General features: G+C 33.0%; 2 protein-coding genes across 2 annotated transcripts; both read left to right on the top strand.

The window, feature by feature from the left end:
• The first annotated feature begins 3,397 nt into the window (after nucleotides 1–3,397).
• LOC120075643 (endochitinase A) lies at nucleotides 3,398–10,031 on the top strand. Its single transcript, XM_039029226.1, has 5 exons — nucleotides 3,398–4,163; nucleotides 4,406–4,523; nucleotides 6,705–6,816; nucleotides 8,134–9,180; nucleotides 9,506–10,031. Exons 1-5 carry the CDS (start codon nucleotides 3,836–3,838, stop codon nucleotides 9,761–9,763), a joined length of 1,863 nt encoding a protein of 620 aa, XP_038885154.1. The 5' UTR covers nucleotides 3,398–3,835; the 3' UTR covers nucleotides 9,764–10,031.
• A 3,859-nt stretch (nucleotides 10,032–13,890) lies between these two features.
• LOC120076284 (probable LRR receptor-like serine/threonine-protein kinase At3g47570) lies at nucleotides 13,891–17,873 on the top strand. The gene is made up of 2 exons (XM_039030051.1): nucleotides 13,891–17,076; nucleotides 17,430–17,873. Exons 1-2 carry the CDS (start codon nucleotides 14,379–14,381, stop codon nucleotides 17,807–17,809), a joined length of 3,078 nt encoding a protein of 1,025 aa, XP_038885979.1. The 5' UTR covers nucleotides 13,891–14,378; the 3' UTR covers nucleotides 17,810–17,873.
• The last annotated feature ends 5,087 nt before the right edge of the window (nucleotides 17,874–22,960 follow it).

The following is a 22,960-nucleotide window of genomic DNA, read 5'->3' as shown; positions in this document are numbered from 1 at the left end:
TTTGGGGGTGAGGAAAATCCGAGTTAAGACGCATTTATCAAATGAATTCATCAAAATATTAAAGAGAAGAAACAAAATAGAAAGATGTAATACGTAAACTCCTCTGCCAATACTTTATAAAAGAAAACCTCAAATTGACATGAGTTAAAATTGGAACAGGCACTTAACCGTAGTTGGATGCTCGCATGACACTCGTGGGGGCAAGCCAAAACGAAGTTAAGTCTCCTAGACCAATGCATCCTAAAACTCCGCTATCTAGCTTAAAGAAACTGTATCTTGAAACGCATACATACTTAGATATGAGTTTAGTTGTGAAGGGCTCTCACCCGTAGTTGGATGCTCGCATGACACCCGTGGGGGCAAGCCAAAATGAAAGTGGGATACCTGGAACAACGCATGGGTGGTCCAGAATTCATATTTTCTTACCTACATCTTGTTTTAAAAAGAAAAGCATCTAACACATTGCTAGTTTAGAAAAACAAAAATGTTTTGAGGAGCAAAAGGAGTTGTTGACAAAAGGCTTGCTGCAATTGAAATAAAACATTCTTCCTTTTAGAAAAGAATCAAACTTGCGTTACATTTTCAAGACACTAGTCTCAAGCTTATAAGTGAATATGATAAGAGGTGAAACCTGCACACTTAAGACAATGAAGATAACAAGGAATTATTTGTGGAATGCTCGAGGACAAGCATTGTTCAAATTTGGGGGTGTGATAACTTGTAGAAATACAAGTTATTGTCACTCAAAAGTTGGAACAATTAGGGTCTTTAATGATAAAATCTCATCATTCTTAGAGAAAATGCATGGAATTACTCAAACACTACCAAACTCATACAAAATAGTGTATTACTGAAAAAATGCGGCACTAACGCATAATATTGCAGGATTTCAACAAAGATTCTAAGTGTCACAGGCAACGTCAACGCATAGGCATGCGTCAGAGGGGTTTCAACGTAAGAAAGATTCATTGATCCAGATTGTTTGTGTCAAATCACCACTTGCAAGCATGGGAATTTGCATCTGGCAGCGTCTGAAAAGTATCTGAGTGTCAGGCGGCTGACCGGGATATGGAATTTAATGTTGTCCCATCATCAAGCTGATGAAGAACAACGCCTATAAATAGAAGAAATTCCACCAGATGAGATGATTTTTAGCTCAATTTGTATAATTCTAAAATTTAGAGACTTAGAGTCATGCTGTTGTGACAAGAAGAACACAAGAAGGAAGAGAACCACACCCACCGTCAATCAAGGAGTGGAGAAAGCTTAGCTCGAGAGAGGATTTTCTTCCATTTCTTCTACAATTTGGTTGTATATGAATTTAAATTGAGCCAAAGAGGACAAGAGAATGTACTCAGCAGCTTGACTCCTTTCTTTTCATCCAAATTCTAATTCTCTTCATCTCATTTGATTGAGTATTGATCTTGTAAAGACAATTGGTTTCTTTATGAATTCACATATTTGATCTACTACACTTCGCTACTGTTTATTTCTTGCTTTACGTTAGATGCATCTATAACTTCATGCAAAATCCATTTCTAAACGCCTAAACCAACTGAATCACTTGGTAAAAGCTACTTTAGCTTGAATTATTCAAGAGAATAAGCAAGCAATCATTAAGTTAGAAATGCTTGGTACATCTAGAGAAAGACGCACTAGTGTTTTATTGCATTCTGTGACTAACGCATATATCCTAGAGATAGAGAATTGTATGGCATTCGCATTGAGAAGTGCTGAATAGAAAGTAAGTAGAAATCGAGCGCATAAACGGAGATAAACAAGTCATTTCCATCCACATCACATTCTTATATGTGTACATTTCACTTAGATAGGCGCATATCCCTTGCACTAAACACCATTTTCACATGATCCCCTGTTTTCTACTTGATGTTTTTGTATCTTCTTGCATGCACACAACAAACTTAATGTAGATAACTCATTCTGCATTCACTTAAGATACTTTTATATCAACTACAACGCAAGCTCTGTGTTAGCTTTAATCTAAATCCCTGAGTTCGACCCTGGACTTACCAGGAACCTGAGTTGGATTTATACTTGGATCTGATTCAGGAAAACTTGAACGCATAAAGAGGAGTGTCACGCGTCCCTTCATGCATCACTAACGCATCAACACATCAATCACATTTGCACTCTATTTTTCCAATTACCTCATACAATACACTCCTAAGCTCGCATCACGAATCCAACGAACATTTTGAAAATATTTCTTTGTAAAGGGGCTTATATTATTAAAACACCATTTTAGTTTCTATACTCGAGTTTTCTTCTATTTTAGTGTAGATACTTTCAAATATTTAAATTTAATTCTTAGACTATACTTTTTACTTTTCATTAGCCTTATCTTTATAAATTTGGTAAACTTATGGATTCTTTTATAGTGAAAATTATTATTATTATTATTATTTCACCAAATTTGATAAAAATAACTTCAAACTAACACAAAAGTAGATAGACTAACACTGAAAATTCCCTCTGCCTCTACCCTTCTCTATCTTGGTCGAGCCTTGAGATTTGACGATGAACTTAAAAAGTCACCTACAAATGCTTTACACCCAATTATTTTGGATAACACTTACATCCTATGTATTACCATGGTTGCTGACATAGAGTTAGTTAATACTTACTTATTCTCTAAATATCATCTTTGCTTATCGAGCATTTGAAAGAATATAGACTAAAATGAAATAAGAACCAAAATACAAGGACAACAAATGACATTTGTAACCAAGCACATATATTTACTAAATTAAGGTATAAACATAGTCCTTGAACATAAAAGTTGTGTCTAATAAATCTCTAAATTTTAAAAATCATCTATCAAGTTTCTAACGTACAATAGGTGGAAGAATTCGACCCACCAACTTCTTGCTTGTTAACACATATTTTATATCTCTTGAATGGACTATCTTTTGTTTTTATATATATATATATATATATATATATATATTATCTTTCAATGGTAGAGTAGAGAGAGAATTTTAAAATTTAATACAAATTAGGTGGAGAAATTAGCTAAAAAATATTGATATCTTATTTCATATTTTAGATGTAAAATAAATCTAAAAAAGGTGAGACTTAAAAAGGCGGTTAATGGAGTAGGGTCTAATTTAAAAACCTTCCTTTTCAAAAGATGAGATGTTAGAAGGACTCATAAGCAAAAGAAATCATTACTCCACGACCCCAAAACCCCAACAAATGCCCTAATTCAGAATCTTTGTTTCACTTTCAAATACGGGAAGAAGAAACAAAATTCCCAAAATACAAGGGGCATATCTGCAAAACATCAGAGAGCAAGGCCCTTGTCTGCAATTAACATGAAGGGTAAAATCGTGATTATCCATTATAATATTGACCCACCTAAAAGGCCCAACACGAAAACGTAGACTTCAAGTGAGAGGAAACACAGCAACACACACACAAAAGAGAACACCGGTATTTTTCCCCGTTTCGCACTCCATACGGCATCCTTCTTCGACCTGTGAATGTCACTACTTTCGAGCTCGATCGACCAACAATGGCGGATTCCGCAACTATTTCCTCCTGATTATTGCTCTCTATTTGCCTTTCTTTAGCTCTTCTGCAGCTTCTCCGAGTTCCACGCCTCGACGCTCTTTCTTCTGCAACTACTACTTTCTTTTTTGTTGGAGCTTGGGGTGCTAGAGTGAGAGAGTCTTCCAGTGGGAGAAGGGAATTTGGATGTGGATTACTCACCTACTAGGTTGTGTTTTCAAACTGTTGTGGCTGAGGAGCTTCCTTTTGCAGATCTAATTGGTTTTGCATTTAGGTGTCGCACTGTCGAACGCGATGCTTTGGTATGGGAGTTATTCCAGGAGCTGAAAACGTGAACGAACTGCGTGGTTTGTTTTTGGCTTTGGAGTATTGTTGGTGTTACAGCTTGTTATTTTTGAAATTTTTGAACAACGAAACTTGGGGGATTTTAGGGATGAATCGTAGTTTTAGGGCTTTGGAATCACAAATGCAAGCGCCGGTAAAGCAGCGGCAGCAGCAAGTTGGGGGACTAAGGGCGTCGGTGATGAAAGATAAGGAGGAGGAACTTGCGTTGTTCTTGGAAATGAGAAAGCGTGAGAAGGAGAGGAATGATCTTCTATCTAACAACGCGGAAGAGTTTGATGCGCCTTTAGGTATAAACTTTGAACTTGCACTTCAACTGCTCTGAGGTTTTACTTTATGGCATTGTTTTGGAGATTTATAGAATCTTTCCTTAATCGAGAGTTAAAAAAAGTTATTTAGCAATCTTTTGTCTATCAGATGAATACTGATCCAGATTGAAAAGGAGCGATGATCCGCTGCTTTCTTTGACGTCTATATTTGGTTATTCTACTGGAATTACGATTTATCCCATTCGATTTTCTGTTTTGTGCAGGAACAAAACCAGGAACTTCTCCAATATTTAATATCTCATCAGCGACCCCAGCTCCTACTCGGAAGACTGGTGCTGATGATTTTCTTAATTCTGACAATGATAAAAATGACTATGATTGGTAAAGTTATCACCTTTCACTCTTCATTTTAGTTTATTAAATAATTTTTTCTCTAGAAGATTCCTGTTTTTATCCTGGATTAACCAATCATTAATAGCGTTGAGAATAACTCAATATCTCAGTATCGAGTAGTTGACATGGGAGTGTCCCCATATGGAACCACCTCCGATTGGTATCGGGCAATAGACACATAATACGTCAAAGAAAGGAAGATAGGAAGTTTGAAATTAAAACAAGTTCTTATTCAATGCATCTGGACTAACATCTACAAAAAGAGATGCTGTCGTGACTTGATTAAGCTTACATTTGACAGAAGATAAATTAGGGCAAATTGTCGTAATTTACCAATAGGGTGTAATTAACAATAAATGAGACCGAGTAATTTTTTTTTTTTAACAAAGTCAATTAAACCAATTAAATAGCTATGGAGATCATGTCAATGTGTTAAATCGTTCACTTGATCAATTTATCAATGTTAAAGATTGATCCAGTTTGTAGACTGTGTCCAAATGTTGAAATCTATTAGTTTCATTTATTTCATTCATCAATAAAATTTGTTTTTCTTTCTTTTAAAAAAAAAAAGAAAAAGAAAAAGAAACAAGTCAAGTCTTATCCTTAAATATGTCATTATTTCATGTGTGGGATAGTAGCAGTATGTAAATGTAAAACAGTTTAGCGCTTATCTGATATATTTTGTCAAATTGGTTCATTGTGTTTGATTGAAATGGCGCATATGTTTCTTGATTTGTGTGCCATGTGTACTAGTATCATTAAGAACTACTGACATGATCTAAGAGAATGGTAAAAACTAGTACATGGTAATTAAAACCACTTTAAACATATAAAGGGTATGATTCGTAAATTGTACAAACCAAAATGTTGTAGTTTGCCATCCTTTTTTATGTTATAATATAATTAGTGTAAAAGTGTGGGGCCCTGCCGAGTTAGTTTAGCGATCTGAGAGAGATAGGAGTGGACCAATTTGTTGAGGGTCTCCATTTTGTTCATTTTTCTGCTATGGCACTTATGTTGGGTCTCTTTACTTCAACTTGATTATTACTTGTTTATGCCCTTGTTAAAGAACCTATTTTTTCCCCCTTTCTTTTTCTAATTTATACCTTGTACGATGAAATAGGCATTTAGAAGTTTTTGAAGACGTGGGTAGAAAACTTTTCAAGAAATCCTCTTGTTAACAGACAACATTTTACCCAAGTTTAGCTAGCATTTAGTTGATAGAGCGCAGGCTTATCTAAGATTCTGGTATATTGACTGTGCATCATGTGCTTTGAATACACACATGTCGATAATATGCTGCATGGATGAGGTCCATTCCTTTGGATATAGCTTAATTGATGAGGATGACAATGGCATGACTATAATAGGTGGGAATGAAAAGAAGGAGGCTCTTCCGTCTCAAGTTGTGAATTTTAGTGAGGTCTCAATTTTCAATGTGATGCTGCCTGACCTATACCCTTGATGCAGACGTAGAGCTCCAAAAATTTATGATCAATTTCACTTCTGGAACAAGCAACATTGATTGGTGGTGGAAGTCTCAATCTGTGGATTTAGATTTTTTTGAGGTCATAGGTTCAAATTATGGTTACCATTTATCTGGCAAACTGAATAATATTTGAATTTCATAAAATCAGATGCTGCAAGATTAGACAGTTCCCAAATAGGATTGGTGAAGGAGTGTGAGTCTAGTCAACCACAGCTATATCAAAGTCTTCGTAAACAATGAATATTTTGCAAACATGTTGATTTCATGGTCAAAATATTGGACATGGGAAAATAATATTTATGTTGGTACCACTTGGCACAGATTATGAGGTTTTGGGTAAATGAAACCTTATAATCATGGGGATCCCAAAGACTCTTCCCGTAGGCTCAATTTATTGTTGTTTGAAACTTTATGTTCATTGGCGGGGAAAGGAATGGGATTGGTGTGGAGTTGCAAACGAGATTATCAGGAAGTACCCTTTACTTCCGTCTGGACATGACTGTTTTCATTCACATGTCAATAGTGAAAAGTATCTTTTCCAGGAATGGAATGCCTACTACAATTATTCTTGTGGGTTCAAAAATGGTTCATGCCTACTTACTAGTTGTTTTATGATTTGTCTTGTCTTTTACTTTGCAAATTGAACCAGTTGAATTAACCATCGCTTGATCTGTTTTCAGGCTTCTAACTCCTCCTGGAACTCCTCTTTTTCCATCTTTGGAAACGGAGTCAGAAAGGGTCTTAATGAACCATGCTACTCCAATGGGTCGTCCCAATGTGCTGAAATCTAGAGTAAGTTATTTCTCAAGTCTCAAGTTCAATTAGTTGAATATATTGAAATTCGACATCTTTGGTTCTTAAAAACGTGGATGTGGTTGTGTAGAATCTGTAGATGTTAAATAGTTATTTTCTATGAAGCACAGGCACAGATACGATTACACGATACAGATACGATCGGATACAACGATTCGTTAATTTCTAAAAAACTAAAATACGGATACTTCTAAAGATACGTCATTTTTTATATATTTTTTAAATTTATATATGTCTAAAAAAACGAAGATACTGATACGTTGAAGTTACATTTTCTTTTTCTTAAAAAATCTAGGATATAAATAAATTTACCATACAAGTTAATAACAATAGCACAAAATAGAATACAAACATTGAAATGCAGTACAAAAAAAAAATAACATCTAAGATGTTGAAGTACGATAGTTAATAAAATGCAATAGAAGAGTGACTCATATTGCAAAAAAGAAGAAGATTAGAGGGAGAACTATGTAGATAAACGAAGAACTTCTTCATTGAATTGTTGAAGATATCCAAATGGTTTATATTTTGGTGGACTTTGTGGGGACTCAAATGTGAAGATGAAGATTAGATGATTGTAAGGTTTGGTCTTTTATTTATTTTTCTTTCTTTTAGTTTTGGACTCGAATATTTTTAAATAGGTTGCCTAGTTTTAGATTGGAAAAGATTAGATGAGTTGTTTGTCTTTTTTCTTTAAAAAAAGGCACGCGTAGAAATAGATACGTCAAATTGCGTGCTAGATACGTATATGAGAAGTATCTGAAAGTATCGGTATCGATACGTGTCTGATACGGATTCTTTGCCTCACATAAAGTATCTGTGCTTCATAAGTTATTTTCAACCATCCACATTGCTTTCATTTTTGAAAGTCTGTTTCTTGGGAAGTCCAGTGAGAAGAAGCTCTGGGTTCGGCACTTTGCCTCATCATGAAACTAAATGACTCAAGAATAATCAACAGTGTTTTTTTTTTTTTTTTTTGTTTCTTCCATTGGTAGATAATAGGAAGATTTTATGTTTTTCTTCCCAGTTATGTTTATGCCCATGTCACAGTTTGTTCACAATTGGAGCAAAGATGGATAGACTCTTCATTTATGGGCCAGGGGAAAATCTACTGGGCTAAATTTTTTAATTGCTTGGCATTTGACACGGAATGTCACGGAGTGATTTTCAATTGTATGCTCGTAATTGATAATATTTTGAATATTCCTCGCGCATTTCAATAGCAGTTGTGAATGTTCTGTTATTAATTTTTCTGTCTTTGAATAAGTTGCTGAGTTATTTCCCTTGTGGGTTCAGCTTGCAAATCTCCACCAAGAACCTACTACAAGGAGCAACTTGGTCTCGAAACAACCAGCTTCTTCTCCAGGATTGAACTCTTCAAGTGTAGGGATACGTCGACCTTCGTCATCCGGAGGTCCTGGATCAAGACCTGCTACCCCAACTGGACGTCCTACATTAACCACAACATCTAGACCTTCCAGATCCTCAACACCTACTTCTCGTGCAACTTTGCCTTCAAATAAACCAGCAGTTTCCTCGGCTAAGATTGGAGCAGCTTCAAATAAGCTGTCAACTGCGTCAGCCAAGCCTACAGTTACCATGACTAAGCCCACCGTTTCCTCTGCTAAGTCCTCAGTTCCCACAAGATCTTCTACTCCGACAAGAACGACGGCAAGATCATCAACACCGACCTCCAGACCCACTGTACCTCCACCTAAGCCCACATCAAGGGCCTCAACTCCTACTCGTCGGCCATCCACACCATCTAGTGCATCAAGTGCACCTGTTTCCTTAGTTAAGTCTTCATCATCAATTTCAAAGCCATCTCCAACTGTGTCAAGGAATCAAGCACCATCAAGAGGAGCTTCCCCAACAGTAAAATCCAGACCATGGAATCCTTCAGAGATGCCCGGTTTCTCTCTCGATGCTCCACCAAATTTAAGGACATCACTTCCTGAAAGGCCACTTTCTGTCACAAGGGGCCGGCCTGGAGCACCTAGTGCACGATCTTCTTCTGTAGAACCTGTTCCGAATGGTAGGCCAAGACGGCAATCATGCTCTCCGTCTCGAGGACGTGCACCTAATGGCAATATTCATCTTAGTGGGGGTTCTGTCCCTGCAATAAACCGTATGCATTCTAAAGCTAATGACAACATAAGTCCTGTATTAATAGGGACGAAAATGGTTGAACGGGTAATAAACATGCGCAAATTGGTCCCTCCTAAGCAAGATGACAAACATTCACCTCATGGGAATCTGTCTGGGAAGTCTTCGTCGCCAGACAGCTCGGGCTTTGGGAGAACACTATCTAAGAAGTCTCTGGATATGGCAATAAGACACATGGTATGTTATCTATTTTGTTTCCAAAGATTTTTTTTCCCCAAAAATGTTATTCGTTGGTAATTGTTAAATTTATCTTTGCCCATGAGCTTAAGCTTTTTGGTTAATCGGTGATTTAAGATGATGTTGGTGTTGATGATCTAAGAAGTTATGTATTTAAACCCCTGTAGTGTTATATCTTCTTTAATTAATATTGATTTCCACTTGTTGCTTCCACCCATTAGCTTAAGTTTTTGGGTCAATCAGTGTTTAACAATTGTCAATAAAAGTGAAAAGACAATGTCACTGCATATTCTTGTTTAACACTATGCATCCTTTTCTTGAGCAGGATATAAGGCGAAGCATTCCAGGTAGTTTACGCCCATTAATGACAAATATTCCAGCTTCTTCAATGTATAGTGTACGATCCGGGCCATCTCGAAGCCGAACTGTCAGTGTTTCGGACTCACCTCTTGCCACAAGTAGCAATGCTAGTTCTGAAATGAGTGTCAACAACAGTGGTCTCTGTTTAGATACACATGAAATTGACGATGAAATTGGCAGTGAGAGAGGTGGTCGATCCCCCCGCAGCATGTGCGCTAGGTGAAGCTGATGGTTCATTTGGATTTAAACTGCCATTCTGATCAATCAAATGGTGTTTCCTTTTGGTCATCAAGTTTCATGATGCAAAGATGATTGTCGTGGAAATGATAACCAAATCATGTGTTTAGGACTAATGTAAAGTTGATTGAGTCTGTTGATTGTTGTATTTATGTAATTTCAGAGCTTTGTACGAGTAGAGGAACAAAGTTATATGCTGAACTTATCTTCTTACGCATTTTCTACACGGTGATTTTCTAGTTGCTTTAGTTGAACTTTTGAGACCGTTAACTATTGACAATGTATTGAATTTCCAACCCAATATAAATTAAAACTGAACAATTTTAGGCAATTTCAAAACCTATTTGATTAAAGGCTTTTTATGTTAATAGATCAAATTTTTATTTCAAAACTCAACTTTTATTTCTCTTTTTTCTTTTTGGCAAATAATTTTTAATTTTATATATGTTTCTGAATGTTTATTTATTGATTAACAGATATTTTAACTTGCATTTCAGGATGTTTTTTACCCTATTTGAAAACTGTTTTAAAAAATATTAAAAAGGCAGTTTTCTATTTTTGAAAATTGAATCTAACCTAACCAAAATAATTCTAACTGAATTATTGAAAACAAAAACTTTGGAGAAAAAAAAAAAAAAATGAAGACATGATGACGCACTAAAATTTATTTTAATATGATGATTAATGATAATCAATCAAATTTGTCCGCATAATTTAAAAGTTAAATTCTTTCAAAATTAAGAAAATCGTACTCATGTGCATACTCAAAGTTAAAAAAGTGTCAAATCTCTTTAAATATTGTACTCATATCTATTGAGCAAATGAAATCGACGGAAAAAATTGATGTTGCGAAAGTAAAAAAAAAAAAAAGAAAAAAGTCTCAATGTTTATTAAACAAAAAGAAGAAAATAGAAATGACTGAGTGAAATTCAATGGATGAATAAATTTCTTATTGAAGTAAGAAATGTTGGTGATACACAAAGTATGATATAAAAAATGTTGTACAGTAACATACAAAATTATGATACACAAAATATCGTATAAAAATATGATACAATGAATGTGATACTCAAATTGTGATACTCTAAAATACATGGTAGTTCTCCCTTATATTGGACAAAAATGAATTTAATTAATACTATTAACTTACAATTTAAAACAATATAAAAAAAATAGAAACTCACAAGACTTAAAAGAAAACATAAAAACAACAAACAACTTAGACCTTAGATCTAACATCTAGAAAATTAAATACAATAAAAAAAAAATTCAAGAAACTTAAAAACGACTGGCTAAAATTTAATTAGAAACAACCTCAAATCTCACTAATATCTGCTCAATTTTATAATGGCATTTTTTAACAAAAATTTTCTTCAAAATAAAAATATCAGTCTATGGGCAATTGAAAAGGGGATTAAACCAATTTCTCTAATTCTTTCTTCCTCTATAGTTATTGAATCAGATAGTCTTGAAGCAATTCGAAACCTCTGGAGGGAGGAAGTGAATTTATCCTTAGCTAAGACGATGTTATTTTATGTCTTTTTAGTGATTGCTGGTGTAATTATTTATTGGAAAAAATTTGGGTGACTCATCTATTGTGCAAACCTTGTTATATCCAATTTAAAATTCACATTTTGTTTTAAAAAATATTATTAAAAAATTATTTTTTGATGTGTAGATGTTGGGTTGATGACCCTTCACAAGTCCCAAATATTCAAGATCACCGTTGTAAAGATGAAGAAATGGCTCAAATCAATTCTGTCAAATCCTCGATACTCGGAACTTGATGTTCGACTATTTGCTACTCGATCCTCGATTAGAATTCCCTTCTTGTCTGACTAGTCTTTGTTAAATCATTGATGCAACTTGATGACAACAGAGTTAATACTCAACAGTTCTTGAACGATACTCGGTGCAACTCGAAGGTGAAACGATGCACTCGAACCTACTCGATAGCGATGAATCAATGCATAATTGACTCGATAACTTGATTATTCGATGTGATTTGTAATGTAAATTATTGATGCACGATTTGCAGTAAAGAATTACTCGATTGAAACAAGAAAGATAAGGGAAGAAGAAAGGGTCATAGTGTTTACGTGGTTCGGCAAGAATGCCTACGTCCACGGAAAGATCTGAAATCTTTTACTTAATGAAGATTGCTTACAGATTTGTTGTTTGTAAGAAACAAGGAACAAAAAAAATGATGATAACATTCTCTATATTTGAATTCGAAATCAGTGGTATTTATAAGATTATACAACCTGACCGTTATACAAGTTAGTTATAAACAAACAAAAAATCTGATGGTATTTGAGTCAAAATTTCTTCAATAGAAAGAGGAGAAAATGGACTTAGATACAACTTAGGTTGCAATGTTTTCTCAATATATGTGTATATATATCAATGGTTTTTTTTTCCCTCTTTCTTTCTCACACTTCCTCTCGGCTGGCCTCTTGTCACTTGCTGGCATCATCCACTATATATATATATCTCATACTTTATAGAAAATTTTCCATATACATAGAATCAAAATGAGAGGGCATTAAATTATACAATAAGCTCATTGAAATGAAATTTGACCCCTATAAAATCATAATGTTAAGGCACTATAGATTGCATTACGTTAGTGAATCTTTGGCATTACGTGAATAAATCTTTCAATTCTTTTCGAAGTAATTCTATGTGGAATGCTTCTTTAATTTTATAAAAAGAAAAATTATAAAATTGATCTATGTAAGATTATAAAAATATGGTAGTTAAGATCATGGAACGTTGAAAATAGCTTCAACTCTTCAACTTCATATATAATGATTTACATTTAAAAAAACATTTAATATCCTAAGAAGTAACCATTCATTTTGACCAAAAAAAGTCCATGTATATATATATATAAAGAAAAGAAAAGATAGATCATTTTATGATTAATTAATATCTAAGCCGGCCAAATAATTTCTTAAGTTAACCATAGTTTAGAAAAGATACCAAAATTGCATCTGAGTGGTTTCATCCTTAGTTTTTTGTGGGCGAATAGGGAGTGCAATTCGACTGTTTGTGCTTTAGCTTCCTATGCGCTTTCGTATCGACATTCTGTTGTGTGGCTTGAAGACCACCCTCTATGGGTAGATTTTGCTATTCGTTTTTATTTTCACTCTCTTTAAGTTTTTTTACTCCTTTGTTGTGCTCAAAAAAAGAAAAAATAAATAAAAAAGAAAAGAAAAGATACCAGAATGATATATTTTCATGAAATATGGTTAAATTACTATTTTAATCATTGTATTTTGGATTTCATTTAATTTTAGTTCATGTACTTCTAATATCAAAATTTTGTTCAGGTACTCAATATATAATATCAATCTTTGTTGTTAATCTAATATTTCTTTAATGGTATAGATTTTGAATCAAAACCTAAGAGTTACTAAGGAAAGATTAGATTGTGATGACTTCATTGAATAATTTTTGTAAGATAAGTCCTATGATTAAAAAACACAAGGGAAGGGTATGATCTTAGGTATGTGAAGACAAAAATTTTCATGATACGAGGCTTTTTGGATGGTTTCAAAAGCAAAATCATGAGGGTTTGTGTCCAAAATGGACAATATCATATCATTGTAGAGATAGGTAGAAGTTTTGGTATCCTTATCAATTGGTAGCAGATCATGGTCTAAACCTAGTCATGGGTGAAATTCTCCAGATTCCAAACAAAGAAATTTAGTGAGTCTCGTTCGTATCCTTTGGGTAGTTTTGATGTCTTCCCTACCTTTGATAAGAGCAAGTATGATCCATGTTCGTGCTCGTGCTTTATTTGGATGTTGACTTGAGATGAACTGGATGTGTCTCAGGATAAAAAAAGAGTAATTTGACTCAGGATGAACTAGAGGTACCTCAGAATTTAGGACAAGCTCTCATGGTTAGGAGTGGATGACTTTGTTCGATAGAAGGCCCAAAAGTGGAACTTTGTTTAAGAGGAGGATTGTTAGAAGTGTGAGACCTTTTGGTGGTTCCAAAAGCAAAGACATAATAATATCATACTATTATAAAGATAAGGGAGGTTTCATCGCCTTCGGGGTAATGTGATGATGAACAGGATTAAATACTATACATTTTGTTTTGTTCTATTTTGTTTCAGTCTTTTGGAGATCCAAAGATGTTCCTTTCACAAATAATATGGTTGAATTCAACATATTATTAAGTATTCAATATCTCCTAATCTTGTTTGCTGCTATAATGCATTCCAATCAAATCAACCAATGTCCTTTGTATCCAACCTTTCAGTTCAACATCTCATTAAGTTTTCAATGTGATCTGTTTGCCTACATCATCAAAAATTCCGAACTTTTGGCCTCAATTCAACTCTAATCTCAGGTGTTTTTCCCTTGCTGATAAATGGGGGGCAGGACCAGACATTCAAAGCAAGAAAAATCCAAACAAACCCCAGACAAAGAATACCAAAATCTCTCATATTCTACTAGTTCTTCTGCAATTCTCTTATGAACTACTTAAGTTCCTTTCCAAACTTCCAAAGCACCAAATTGTTGCTACCTCTATAGTAAACTGCCATCATTCTCTTGAACTTCACTCATAGAAGCTTAATCCTTACAATGGAGTGTGGAAGCAATCCCCATTATATGAAATGCTGCAAATTTGGGCTATTTGTAATGTCCTTTCTTCTACTCAGCCTTCCTTTACCCTCAGCAGCTCTTGGAGGAAATGAAACAGACAATCTTGCATTGCTTTCTTTCAAATCTGAGATAACTGCTGATCCATTTGGCTTGTTCACCTCCTGGAATGAATCTGTTCATTTCTGCAACTGGGAAGGTGTTAAATGCAGTCCACAACAGAGAGTTACTGAGTTAAATCTTCCCTCTTATCAATTCATAGGTCAATTATCACCTTCTATAGGGAACTTGAGCTTCCTTACAACATTAAACCTCCCTAACAATAGCTTTGTGGGGGAAATTCCACAAGAGATTGGTAGCTTGAGCAAGCTGCGAGTATTGGCCTTGGACAACAACTACTTTGTAGGGGAGATTCCCATCACCATATTAAACTGCTCAGAGCTTCATTACATTGGATTCTTTAGGAACAATCTCACTGGCTTACTTCCAAAAGAAATTGGATTGTTGGCTAAGCTTGAAGAACTTGAGTTGACTTCCAACCAACTGTTTGGAGAAATACCTGAATCACTTGGAAATCTGTCATCTCTTTGGGGCTTCTGGGCCACTTTGAATAATTTCCATGGCAGTATTCCTTCTAGATTTGGGCAGTTAAAAAATTTGACAGTTCTTTCTATTGGAGCAAACAATCTGACGGGCACTATTCCTTCCTCAATCTACAATCTTTCATCCATAAAAATATTTTCACTTCCATTTAACCAGCTTGAGGGTAGCCTTCCCACAGATTTAGGCCTCATCTTCCCAGAACTTCAGACCCTTAGAATTCATACCAATCAATTCAGTGGATCAATTCCTTTTACACTATCCAATGCCTCAAAAATTCTGGTGTTTTCCATCTCAAAAAATAAATTTACAGGGAAAGTGCCTAGCTTTGCAAACATGAGGGATCTTGTGGAACTTGGACTTTTTGCAAACAATCTTGGATTTAGGGATGTTGATGACTTGAATTTTCTCTCTTCTCTTGTCAACTGCACCAATTTGAGTTCTGTAGCCATCAGTGACAACAATTTTGGTGGGGTGCTTCCAGAATATATAAGCAACTTCTCTACAAAGCTGAGGATTATTGGATTTGGAAGAAACTATATTCATGGAACCATTCCAACTAATATTGGGAATCTCATTGGATTGACAGCATTAGGTCTGGAGAGCAACCAACTGACTGGTTCCATACCAAGTTCACTGGGTAAACTAAAAAAACTGGGTGATTTGTTTTTGAATATGAACAAACTCTCAGGGACAATCCCCCACTCCTTTGGTAATTTATCTGCACTAGGAAGATGTAATCTGAGGTTAAACAATTTGACAGGAGCCATTCCATCAAGTCTTGGGGAGAATCAAAATTTGCTGATGCTAGCACTTTCTCAAAACCATCTAACTGGTATAATACCAAAAGAGTTGATGAGTATATCATCTTTATCAATTGGTCTAGATTTGTCTGAAAATCTTTTGACTGGCTCCATTCCCTTTGAAGTAGGCAAGTTAATCAACCTTGGCTATTTGCATATTTCTGACAACATGTTAACTGGGGTCATTCCCTCTACTCTCAGTGATTGCACAAGCTTAGAAGATTTGAACTTGGGTGGAAATTTTCTTCAGGGTCCTATACCTCAGTCTTTGAGTTCTTTGAAAGGTATTGAAGAACTCGATCTCTCTCGCAACAATCTGTCAGGCCAAATCCCATCTTATTTTCAAGATTTTAACTTCTTGAACTACTTGAATTTATCTTTAAACAATCTGGAAGGTGAAGTTCCCACACAAGGAGTATTCAGAAATACAACTGCCTTTTCCATTATTGGAAACAAAAAACTTTGTGGTGGTATACCTGAATTGAATCTATCAAGATGCAGTTTTCAAAATCCCACAAAGCAGAAATCAACTATGACACTGAAAGTAATCGTTTCTGTCGCTGGTGGATTGGTGGGAAGTCTTCTGGTCTTCTGTATTGTGCTTCTTTTCTGGTCAAGGAAGAAAAAGAATAAGTTGGATTTAAATCCATCACCAAGAGTTTCCTGTCTTGTTGTATCTTATAATGACCTTCTCAAAGCTACCAATGAGTTTTCTCCCAACAATCTAATTGGAGTTGGTGGTTATGGATCTGTCTATAGAGGATCTCTCAGTCAGGATGAAAGTGTTGTTGCAATTAAAGTGTTCAACCTTGATCATAGAAGAGCATCAAAGAGTTTTCTGGCAGAATGTGAAGCCCTTAGAAACCTTAGACATCGAAACCTTGTCAAAATTCTTTCAGCATGTTCGGGTTTTGATTTTCAAGGAAATGATTTCCTGGCATTGGTTTATGATTTCATGGTGAATGGGAGCCTAGAGAATTGGCTACATCCAGATGGTAGTTTAAACCAGGAAGAGGACAAAAGACATTTAAATATCAAGCAAAGGCTAAATATTGCCATTGATGTGGCTAGTGCTCTGGATTATCTGCATAATGGTAGCCACATACCAATAGTTCACTGTGACTTGAAGCCTAGCAATGTTCTTTTGGACTTTAACATGACTGCTCACCTTGGAGATTTTGGACTAGCAAAAATTATGGCTGAAACTTCCTTCCAAAACAGATCAACCGAAACCGGTTCCATCGGTATCAGAGGCTCTATTGGATATGCACCTCCAGGTGACTTGAGATTTTTTCCCACGTGATATTATGCACTTTTGAGTCAGTATCCAATCTAATAATACTTCAAAGAAAATAAAAATAAAAATCCCATGGCTTCTCTTCTTGTTCATGTGAATACTTTGGTTAGAGTACATCAAATCAATCTAAACCTATTTAAAAATTTTCTGCTTGCTTTCATGGTTCCTTGTACTGCTGAACAACCTGGCTAAAGCAGTAGATAATGCTCAAAACTCTTTTTGAGGACTTAAAAGATTAAAATCTATTTATTTTCAGCAAATATGTGTACATTTCCTATGAATAACTGGTTTTTAATACTAACTCTTTCTTCAACTGTTCATGAACAAATGTAGAGTATGCTATGGGAAGCAAGGTTTCTACATATGGAGATGTGTACAGTTTTGGCATCCTATTGTTGGAGATGTTCACAGGAAAGAGGCCAACTGATGATATGTTCAATGATGGCTTAACCTTGAACAACTACGTTCTTACCGCTTTACCGGACCGGGTAGAACTAATAGCAGATTCAACAATGAGCCTTCAAGAACTAGAGGAAACAAGTAACAATAATGCTATGATGCAGGCTAATCAATCACTTAGAATAAGAGAGTGCTTGTTTTCCATTTTCAGCATAGGAATTGCCTGTTCTGCTCAAGCACCTACTCGGAGAATGAATATCAGTGATGTTGCTGCTCATCTTCGCCTTGCAAGAGGAAACTTTACTAGGGGCTAGGATGTGTGAACATAATGCACTGGAACAAAAATTAGCAAGCTGACAAGCCTCACTGATCACTAGCTTGTGCAAAACCGTGTCGTGAGATTGTACTTTCTTTGTGTTCTTTTAGTCGATTTAGGTCGTCTTGTTCGAATCTAGGATTGTTTTAAGATAAACCAATGCATAGATGATAGATATGTGATGCCACAGACTGAAAATGATACAAAAACTTAGTCCTTTTCCTGTTTTGTTATGAAGTTTTGTCATATCAATAAACCAACAAATTTTATTTTCTTTGGTGCAGAGAAAGAAATGCAGATACAACAAACTGCTTTTTTTTTTTTTAATAGATCATTAAGAAATCGAGACTTAAAGATGAACAAAAATCATAAAGTAATAGAAAATTAACACACAAATTTACATGGTCTACTAGTAATGTACTAGCCATGTCCACGGATAGAAGGAGCCTCCTAGACCTCGACTCGCTAACTAAGCAATGAGGCTCCGTAATTGATCGTTTGAAAATGTCAAATAACATATTCAAGGTATTACGACTACGAACTTATTATATGTTGTAACATCCTATGCAGATGTAAGGGCCTATTTGAAATGACTTTTTGAGTACTTAAAATCATTCAAAACAGACCTTAATATTAGGATTTAAAATCTAAACTGTCACCTAGCCTTAAAATTCTCAAAGGACATGAACTTGTCACCTGATGTGTTTTGATTTTCTTTCAAGGTTGAAGACTATTTCCACAAACTTATATGAGCTGTTTGACATGTTTTATCTTAAGTTCCATGGAAAAGTTTTTGGGTTGACCACAAACTTAAAATTGCTTCAAGCTAAGTATGATAATAAATGCAGCTACATAAGAAGAACCAAATAAAAAGAGATGGATTCATAATGGATTTTAAATGAATTCCATTGTCTAGTTTTGCAGGAAATAGAGTGGTTTTAAAATCCGAAGTGATTTCAATGATTTCAAATCCTGTTTTACTTAAAATATTTTCCAAACTAAAATGCTTGGATTTTGAGGATTTCATAGGATTTGAAAGTAAATTACTTAATTAACCTTGCTAAATTTTCCTTTAAAAGAAATAATAAAAAGAGAGACAAAAAATTCTGTTTGAGAAGAACTCAATGATATCTGCAGCTAACATGCATAGGAAAATGTAGGTGCTCTTAGTGAAATATATGTTTTCTTCCAAAAGAAAAATGCATACTTTGTATGTATGTACGTGCTATTTCAAATAGTAAAATCTCAGTCGGTAACCATTTCGTTTTGGTTTTTATTCTCTTTTAAAATTAGCTTATTTGATCTCAATTTTTTTCAATGATGTGTATCTTATTTAAGCACAAGAGTTATATTCTTATCTAAATTCTAAAAATAAAAATTACTTTTTAATTTTTTTTTTTTAGTTTCAAAATTTACCTTTGTTTTTGAAAATATGGGTGAAAAAGTAGATAAAAAGTAAGAAATTTAGAGGTAAGAGAAGTGTTTATAGGCTTAATTTTTAAAAACTAAAAACTAAAATTAAAATGGTTACCTAGCAAGACTTAATATTTCCTTAGGAGAAATATGTTCTATATAAGAAATGTCGTACACTAGCAAATAAATTAACCCCGTATACTAGCAAATAAATTAACTCTCCGTTTGGATTCAAGAAAGTTTAAAAAATGATTTTAAATCTTGTGATTTGAAATTCAAAAAATGATTTTAAATTTAATTACTTTGTTTGGAACTAAAATGATTTGAAATGAATGTATTTAAAATTCAATGTTTGGATGATGGTGGAAAAGAAAAAAAAAAGTTAAAAATTTACTAATATAGACTTTTAACTATGATGTATTAATTGGAAATTAAAACTTGACAAGGTTAATTAAGTAATTTATTTTCACATCCTATGAAATCCTCACAATCTAAGCATTTTAGTTCGAAAAGTATTTTAATTAAAACAGGATTTGAAATCACTTCAAATTTTAAAACCACTCTAATTCCTATCGTACTAGACAATGGATTTCATTTGAAATCCATTATGAATTGAAATTCTTAAAAAATCACAAGATTGGATAAAAATTAAACTCTAAAACTTTTACAAATGTTACAATTTATACAATTATGTAAGTTTAAAGGTGCAATTTGACCTAATTTTAGCACTTATTCAAAGACTTAATTTTTCAAATTAAAAGTTTAATGGTATAATTTCAACTACTACCATATTTAGTAGTGATTTTTGTAATTTTCCCTTCTTTGCTTCACAATTACAGGTTTCATCTACATTCTTAATTAGATTTTAATACTAATTCTTTTCATATTAAGTCAATATTCACGTGAACTTGCTTTTAAACACTCAAAACTTCGTCTCATATTATTATTCTGTAATAATCCAATTTAGATCCACACTCCTAATATATAGCTAACTACGTTTGTTAAAAAACCCAAATATATTTGAAAGATAAATAATAGTTAAACTATAAGATAAACCAAATATTCGAAACATTTGAACTTTCTCGATCCTAAGATACTCTCAAACTCTAATTCATTTTCCAAAATATTGGTTACTTTTCTTATTCTACTCACTGTATTTATAACCCAACTTTCTAATAAACTCTTTAATTAATTGCTAATATGCCTTTAATAATCTAATTATTTCTCAATAGCATTCCTATCCATTTGCAAACTACAATATTAATCAGATTGTAGTACCAAAATATTACAAAACATTATAAAGACTAAAAAATGGAGCTTATATATAAATTCTAGTTGCAACTTCAAAAACTCATTATTAATAAAAATCAAATTTCATTTTCTTTAAACTAAAAAAGAAAGGGAAATGGCAACTTTTTAAGTAGTGCTTCATCTGCCTTTCCCTTTTGCCTGCAAATTCAGGTAACCAGGAGAATGAAATAAAGAATTTTTTCATTTCTTTTTTGGTTTTTGGTTCTTGAATATTAAGTTTGTTTTGTCTTAATTTTTTATAATAATTTGTATCTTTGTTAAGTACAATGATTGAATTTTTAGTCAAATTCTATAAACAAAAACAAAATTTTAAAAGTGGCTTTATTTTAGTTTTCAAAATTTGGTTTGGTTTTTCAAACCATTAATAAAAAATAGACAACAAAGAAAAAAATTTGGAGGTAGAAATAATATCTATAAACTTAATTTTTTTTTTTTAAAAAAACAAACCAAATAGTTATCAAACGGAACTTAATTTCTACTACTTTCATTTCAAATTCAAATAAATTAGACGCATCTAATAAGAATTTTATTTTTCATTTTTTGGTTTCTAAAAATCAAATAAATCAACGATAAAAAATTGCAGGAAAATAAATATAATTTTTAAATACAAAAACATTAAATAGTTATGGAATGAAGCCTCACGTTTTAGTATATATCATGATTAACTTTGATTTGATGATAAAGTTGTAACTTTTATTTTAATTGGTTTAAATACCATTTTAACTTAGTGATCTTTAAACTTTCAAGTGTGTTTCAATTTTTACGTTTGTTCTATTTTTGTCTCAGAATTTTGAAAAGGTTAATTTTAGTATCAAAATTTTAAAATTAATAATTTTGGTCTCTGCTATATTATTTCCCCATCTAATAAACACTCGACAAATACTTGTGTGTAATCTTACTTGAAATCATGCTCATAACAACGGTGCTAAGTACACATGCACAAAGTTTTATCAATAATTTATTAAAAACAAAATGAAGATAACAATTAAAATAGTTACTTTCTTAAAGTTCAAGGACTAAAAGAGAACAGATTTAAAAGTTCAATAACAAAAATGGACATTTTAAAAGGTTTAGATACTAGAACAAATTTGAAAGTCGAGAGACCGAAAACAAGAATTTTAACAGCATTTGAATAGTATAGCAAATCAAAGATGAACATACATTTTATAATGGCACACAAAAGCACTTTATTTACATCCATTACACCAAAATTCATAAGTGGGGCCTAACATTAAACTAACACATAAATAAAGTCAATTGCTTGCCGCTTAGGCATCTTTGTCTGAAAATATATATACTATCAAACTCAATGGCGGTCAATTTAGGTACCTAGAGAGTCAATACTGTATAACCTATGACCCAGATTTGCTACGAAAACTTTGTTCTTATCCCAAAATACTAAACTTTACTTCATGTCATTCAGCCCCTCTCCTAAATATGTAGATAGAAAAGTTCGACCTTGATTGAGAAAAATATTTGTTTGATCCCTAAGTTTTAGGTTTAGTTTCTATTTAGTCCTTAGATTTCAAAATATAACGTATATTTAGTCCTTTAAGTTTTGAGTCTGACTTCAATTTAAGTCGAGATTTCAAAATGCTACAATTTTACCTTTTAACTTTTGAGTTTTGTTTCAATTTAGTCCATATATTTCAAGATTTATATTTTTAACTTTGATTTTTTTTACTAAACTTACTTTATATTTTCTAGAGTTAATTTATGTTAATAAATTGAAAATTGTTAAAAAAAATTATAATTAATTTTCACAATTTTTATCACTTTTAAAGTTTTACTTCATAATTATTTGCAATTAATTAATATAAATTGACATCAATTATTGAAAATAAGTATTTAATAAAAAATTAAAGTTAAAAATGTAAAATCTTGAAATATAGAGATCAGATTGAAACAATACTCACATCTCCTACTTGCCAATTCTCTTATAAATAGTCATTTATGCATTTTCTAGTATGATTGGTGAGAAATCCAAAATTTTTAGAAAAAAATTTAGTGGAAATTTCATGATTTTCTTATTTTCTTTAAGTTAATTATTTTATAACTATATATATTTATATTATTTTTTATTTTTTATTTTATATATAATTATTATATTATATTTTCTCCATGTGTTCCATTGTTGTTCCTTAATTTCACAACGATAACAATAATATATTATATATATATATATATAATATATATATATATATATATATATATATATATATATTTTTTTTTTTATTAGAAAAAAACGTAGTTGCATGCATGTGTAATCATGAATCATGTATGACTTTTTTTTGTCAGACTAATAATGTATGACTTTTGGGAGATCAAGTTTCTTGTCTCTTGATATTATTTTTAAATACAAAAATTATCCAATTTAATCGTAGAAGTCAATATATATTTTAAAATTGTATTTTTTATATTAATT

This window comes from Benincasa hispida, chromosome 4 (assembly GCF_009727055.1).
Source record: "Benincasa hispida cultivar B227 chromosome 4, ASM972705v1, whole genome shotgun sequence".
Classification (NCBI taxonomy): domain Eukaryota; kingdom Viridiplantae; phylum Streptophyta; class Magnoliopsida; order Cucurbitales; family Cucurbitaceae; genus Benincasa; species Benincasa hispida.
This window is presented reverse-complemented; position numbering and strand designations above follow the sequence as displayed.

What these genes read in the sequence shown, in the direction of transcription:
- LOC120075643 (XM_039029226.1), top strand. Translation starts at nt 3,836, where the DNA reads ATGGGAGTTATTCCAGGAGCTGAAAACGTGAACGAACTGCGTGGTTTG. An exon ending in GATAAAAATGACTATGATTG is followed by an intron (nt 4,524 to 6,704) that starts GTAAAGTTATCA and finishes ATCTGTTTTCAG; the next exon opens with GCTTCTAACTCCTCCTGGAA. An exon ending in CCAATGTGCTGAAATCTAGA is followed by an intron (nt 6,817 to 8,133) that starts GTAAGTTATTTC and finishes TTGTGGGTTCAG; the next exon opens with CTTGCAAATCTCCACCAAGA.
- LOC120076284 (XM_039030051.1), top strand. Translation starts at nt 14,379, where the DNA reads ATGGAGTGTGGAAGCAATCCCCATTATATGAAATGCTGCAAATTTGGG. An exon ending in TATTGGATATGCACCTCCAG is followed by an intron (nt 17,077 to 17,429) that starts GTGACTTGAGAT and finishes GAACAAATGTAG; the next exon opens with AGTATGCTATGGGAAGCAAG.